The following is a 5,808-nucleotide window of genomic DNA, read 5'->3' as shown; positions in this document are numbered from 1 at the left end:
CACATAGAACTCAATATATTATTTTTGCAGATTTTTGTGAGTCTAGTTATTTCAAAATTAAAAGTTTTTTTTAAAAATGCATATTTGTCATCTCTAGGTATATGCACTGAGAGGGAAAGTATGGAGTAAGTGCTCAGTTGGTCTTTTTTATCCCATCCTGACTATTTTGTTTTATTACAAAAAAAGTGAATTATTTTTAAATGGTAAAATTTCACATATATTTTTAAAACAATGAGGTAGATCAATATATGCAGACATGAAAATAAATTTATAAAAATAACATAATTTTTGTATTTGTCCTTTTTAACAAGAAACTCGTATTTCATTTCTAATCTGAGAAGCAAACTCAAAATTGGAATGACTTACGAAGATATGTATCAATAAAAAGATACTCATAAATGAAGTGGAATAAACTTCTAAATTATAGATTTAATCCTTCTAAAGATCCCAGTTTGTGTCTAGTTTTTGTTTCCTATAAAAATTCTCTTTAATGATAATAACCTAGTAAAGTTATATTAATGAAGCATCATTAAACTTGCTGTAGAAATAGATGAAATAATAAATGTTCGATCACAGCACTCCTAAATTCAGGGAGGAACTTGTGACTACGGAGTCACAAGTTAGCAGAGCATCTTCTTTTCCAGTCTCTGTCACAGTTGGCCACTTGTTGGAGTGAAGATACTTATTAGTCATTATTTGAATCATCTTATGTTATTACCAAATAATACCAGCATCCAGTTAATTTGTACATTTTGAGGCAATTCCATATCATTATTACTTCTTGTCACACAGGACCTTAGTAAAAATTAGTAAAAATAAGAACAAAAATTCTTACATATAGTTTTTCTACACAGGTGCTTATGTTTGCTTAGGCTAGATATATTGAAAATTAGAAACATTAGATAAAAGGCTAAATAATTTTAAATTGAATATTGCTAAATTCTCTCCCAAAAGACTTTTGAATTAAGCTTTTGAGTGGGAAACTGGGCTTCTGCTTGGTAATTGCTTTCCTCAGCTTGGGATATAAGCCTCAGCTATAAGATAATGCTCTCTGCTCAGTTCAGTGTCCACCCCCAGAGATAGTGTCCAGACGAGATTTGTGTGGGAGGATCCCTGACAGTTCCAAATCAGTGTCTATTGAGATATTCTCTTTTCTTGTGCTTTCTAAAATAAACTAGAACACTGTTGCACATAATTAATTCTGTAACTCACTGTTTTCTACAGGCTTTTTGGAAGGGATATAAACAACGGAGAGCATATAAAAGCAGACGGCAAACATTCATTGATAATATCCCTTCTATTGCGAAGGTAAGCATCCTTCCCTACCTTATTAAGTTCTTGACTTAAACTTTTTCCTTCATTCTGGCTTTGCTTCTGGATGACAGACTATGGAAAGAGTATGTATGACCCTTGAAGTCAGAAGCAGGTCCTGGGTTTGAGTCCCACCTCCACTGTTGACTTAGCTGATTATCTACAAGCAAGTACATTAAACACTATATATAACTGGCTCAGGTCCTTTATGTGGTTATGAGAATGAAAGGTGAAAGTGCTTTGTAAATGATAAATGCTCTTTCTCTAGCAAGTCCAAATTGATTTTTTAAGGCCTGGGGAAAACCCAACTTTATTTCATGTTCGCCTTATCATATTCACTAATAATATTTAGAATGCTCAAAGTTAACAGTACAAAACCTTAAGTATAAGGCAAATGCAGAAGTTAGGACCTGAATTTGGGTGGTGAGCCAGTCCAACACAGCTTTCCACTGAGGCTGATTGCTCTGAGCTTAAAGAAAAGGTGTTGTGATGCCCGCTCTCTCAGAGCTAAAAACCAAAGGACTGTACAGAAATGAACATGTAGACAACTGGGAAATCTAGATGAGATTCAGAATAGCTGGGCTGGAGAGAGATCAGAATCACATAAAATTACTGTAATAGACCTTTTAACCTGTAAAGGCAGGGAATAACATGGTCCAGATCCATTGTGCATTAGCTCCTTAATGTGGTCCTGTGCTCACCATGGAACACATGCCTTTTCTCTCAGAAAACTGTCAGTCACAGTTAGTCCCTCACGAGACCTCTTTCAGTGTTTTTGTGTAAAGACAAAGTTTATTAGATGCATTTAAGGGACATTAGAAGAAACCCTGAACTTAGTTTAATTTGATTCCTTGGCCTATTGCACCTTTCAACAACATGCCTTGCCCTCTTGGCCTTTATTTATTGGGATTAAATCAAAATAGCACAGAGCTACATTACCTTCCCCACCATAAAGTATAAAATGTTTTTCACTCCTTAAGAGAAAAAGCAATTAAAGAGGTAGGCAATGATGATTAGGCTTTAGATATTTATTATTTGGCCGGCTGCTAATTTTTACTTTCTTATCAAATAAAATATCAGTATTATTTTTAGAAAGACTGCATAAAAAGATAATAAAGTTGGTTGGTAATTGCCTTGATTTCTCTTTTTAACTTATTTTTAGATTCAGTCCTGGTTCCGGATGATAATAGCACGGAGGAATTATCTTTCACGACTACAGTATTTCAGAGATCATGTAAGAGACTTGCATGTGGATTTTTACCCTGGCTGAGAATGAACTAAATGAATGCTTTGTTGAATGTTAACATTGAACAATTTTTATTAATTCATGGAAATGGACACTTGGAGTTAAAAATAGGTCTTAGAACATAATATGATAATGTTTGGAGGCTTATGTTTTTAAATTCAGAATTCATATTCAGAGTGAGGTTTTGACCAGTCAGAACTGGTTAGGAAAAATGAATGAAAGGAAAATAATGCCAAAGTGAAAAAATTCTAAAGGAGTGCTTTCCAACATTAACTGCTAACCAATTACTTTAAATGGAAACCCATAGGAAGTATGTTTTCAAGATCTTTAAAGAAGAGATGGGTGAACATAGATCGAATCATCTAAGTTTGGTGGTAAAATTCTTTTCCCTTTTTAGAGCTCTTTATTTAAAGAGTCCTCATACAAACTTGTTTATACTTTTAGCTAACTTATCTGACCCTTTCTTCAAAGGAAATGGAAAAATAAACATTAAATATATCACATCGAGAGACTGTCATTTCTAAGTAGTGTTTGCTCTTAAATGTCAATTCTTAAATAGCTCTAAATTCTAAAATAATGGAGTAGATGCGACTCTGGAAGGTCATGACTGATCTCATTCTTTTGCAGAAAAACGAAATCGTGAAAATACAGTCACTACTGAGAGCAAACAGAGCTAGAGATGACTACAAAACATTGGGTAAGTGGCAGTATTCTGAAACAAAGTGTGAACCCCTTACAAACCAGGCAAGGACAAATTACTCCCATTTTAGTTACTTCAGAGACTGCTCCAGGAACAGAATAGATTTTAATCGTCTCAGGCTCCAGGTTCTGAACTGGTACACAGAGGAACGTGTGGTGATAGGAAAAGAGCTTTCCTATTATAAGTGGAAGGGGTAGGTGAAGTGGATATAATTTCTTCAAAAAAAAATGGGGTTGGCATAAATGCTGATATTTTTATATTAAATTTGAGCTATAATCAGAATCTAATGCAAAAAGAGTTAGCCAGAAGATAAGCTTATATTTGAACTATTTAATTTTTTAGCTTACCTATGATTTTCCTCACACATTTTAAGAATAAAACATTCACATAAGAAATTTCGGAAATATGAATAAGAAGCAAGAAAGCATGTAGTCTCATCTGTAATTTCCTCCTGGACTTTTCACAGAAGCTATGGTTTTTTAAAATATTTTTTTCCTATAGTAGTATCACCATTTGTAGAAAGTTTAAAAAAGCAAAATAAAATAAAAATCACCCAGAAGTAGCAATCACATTTTGTGCTGTCTCTCTACAGTCCCAACTCTGTATGTTTCTCATTCTTTTTTGCATAGTGAAGATCATTCTTTACATGCTGAATTTTTAACATTCTAATTATCAAAGAACATGTGATAAATTAAGAACGTGTCCTGGGTTAAGTCAAGATGAACTTGCCGATAAATTTATTAATATTGCACACATTTTAAAAATATTTTATACAGGTCATTCGGAAGTAATTTAGAGGGCAAAAAATAATCATTACTTGAGTATCTTAGTAATGAAAATGGCCATTATGTTCTCTCTTATTCTGCCATTTTTTATTTTTATTTTTTGGAAAATGTAAAATCCTGTTTAGTAATTTTCCTGGCGTAGTGCCTAGTAGATAGTTTAGCCAACATCCTTTATTGTCTAAAGTCTATCTGACTTATGGTTGTGAAATACGTGGCTCAAGAAAGATCTTCCCTGGTACTTATTAAGGAAAGCCTTGGGGCTTTAGAGGCCAGGTTCTGTCTCCAGCATTCAGAATCTACTGGATAATACCTCATTCCACTAGATTCCAGAATTTAGTATGCAAGCTGAGTGAGTATAGGTCAGCCATTCTTTTCAATGTCACACTTCTCCACTTTGAAGTAATGAGATTCATCTCTCAGTTGGTGGATAACTTTAAGGTTTTGCAAGAAGTCTGAGTAGAGGGTTTGGTTTCTGAGCCCTTACACACTAAAATAGGCTTGCTATTGCCTTTGCACATGAAAGACAATTGAAGAATAAATTTTCTGAATGAACACAATTGGATTTTTGCTGATTTTCATTTCATTCTAGGTAATATGTTTTCATTGGTGCTTATAGTGATGCTTTTCATTTACTTACATTTTTTAAATTATAAAAAGAGAAATTCCAATTTAAAAAAATCTAGGCGATTTTATATTAAAGCATAGAAGGGAGTTAGAACTATGTTGATGAATGAGTCAGACCTAAGCTTCTCTGGACTTTGGCAAATAGGGTGGTTTTATGTAACTGAAATGTAAGTTGTTATTTCCTTCTCAATTCAGCATCATCAAAAAACTAAGGCATTTTTTTCATCTGAGAAAAGATTACTTTGCTTTGTCAGTCATCATCTATTTTCACCCATTCTCTCTGAGAAGGCATTAAATGTATTCAAGCTTAAAGGTTTCTAGAACCTGTAAGTGCCAACTATGAAGTTATGTGATTTTCTGAAATTAAAATACCACAAGGTGGTATGAAGATGTCATGAAGATGCCAAAAAAGCCTACTGTTGATAGAGGAAATATTAAATTTGAGCCATAACAATTAGTAAAGCTAAAATATTAATTTGTTTCTAACTGGCCTGTTAGAACATTAAAAAGTATACAATACTTAGGACTAGAGAGATATAACTTTAGACACAAATGAGATGGCCGCATGCTCTCAATTTAGCTACATAAATGAGCTGTGGTTCATCACCCAGGCTTTTTCTAAAATGGTCATGTCATCAGCAACATCTCTGCTAGAAATGGGAGTAAAATAAATTCACATATGCTTCAATGACCAAGAAACAAAGGGTCCCATGATCCAAGGTAGAACTTCTCCAAAAAAGACCATTAGAGGTGGCAAAATAGTAATACAGGTAACTCTAGACTTGGTGGTTCATGCTGGGTTCATACTATTACTTGTTTGTATTGTTGGTTGAACCTTTCTTGTTTTGTGTCAAAACACCACACAACCAAGCTGGAGGTCAAAGGAAGATTGAAAAAGAAAGAGTCTTTAATGTAAAGGAGAAGTGGACTGGGTTCTTTCACGTCATCCTTATATCACTATATCTAATCATTCATCACCGAAGGTCCAAAAGTTTATTATTAGTTTACCCAGAGTAGACCTCACTAAACACTAAAAACACAATTTTTAAAAGTCAGAGTGCCAGAGAATGAAAGCATTATTCATGTTTAAGGTACAAAGGGAATTTATATAGTAGATGCCCCTCTCAACGACAGAAGTTGGT

At 33.8% G+C, this 5,808-nt stretch overlaps 1 protein-coding gene across 1 annotated transcript in view; it reads left to right on the top strand.

The window, feature by feature from the left end:
- Positions 1 to 5,808, top strand: part of IQGAP2 (IQ motif containing GTPase activating protein 2) — a 266,860-nt gene that overhangs the window by 214,208 nt on the left and 46,844 nt on the right. The window contains exons 18-20 of the mRNA XM_023520410.1: positions 1,225 to 1,308; positions 2,474 to 2,545; positions 3,185 to 3,254. Of these exons, the coding sequence (XP_023376178.1) occupies positions 1,225 to 1,308; positions 2,474 to 2,545; positions 3,185 to 3,254 (226 nt within the window). The remainder of the gene's footprint in view (positions 1 to 1,224; positions 1,309 to 2,473; positions 2,546 to 3,184; positions 3,255 to 5,808) is intronic.

This window comes from Pteropus vampyrus, unplaced genomic scaffold (genome assembly GCF_000151845.1).
Source record: "Pteropus vampyrus isolate Shadow unplaced genomic scaffold, Pvam_2.0 Scaffold262, whole genome shotgun sequence".
Taxonomy (NCBI): Eukaryota; Metazoa; Chordata; class Mammalia; order Chiroptera; family Pteropodidae; genus Pteropus; species Pteropus vampyrus.
Note: the sequence above shows the minus strand (reverse complement) of the source record. Positions and strands in the feature narration are given on the sequence as shown.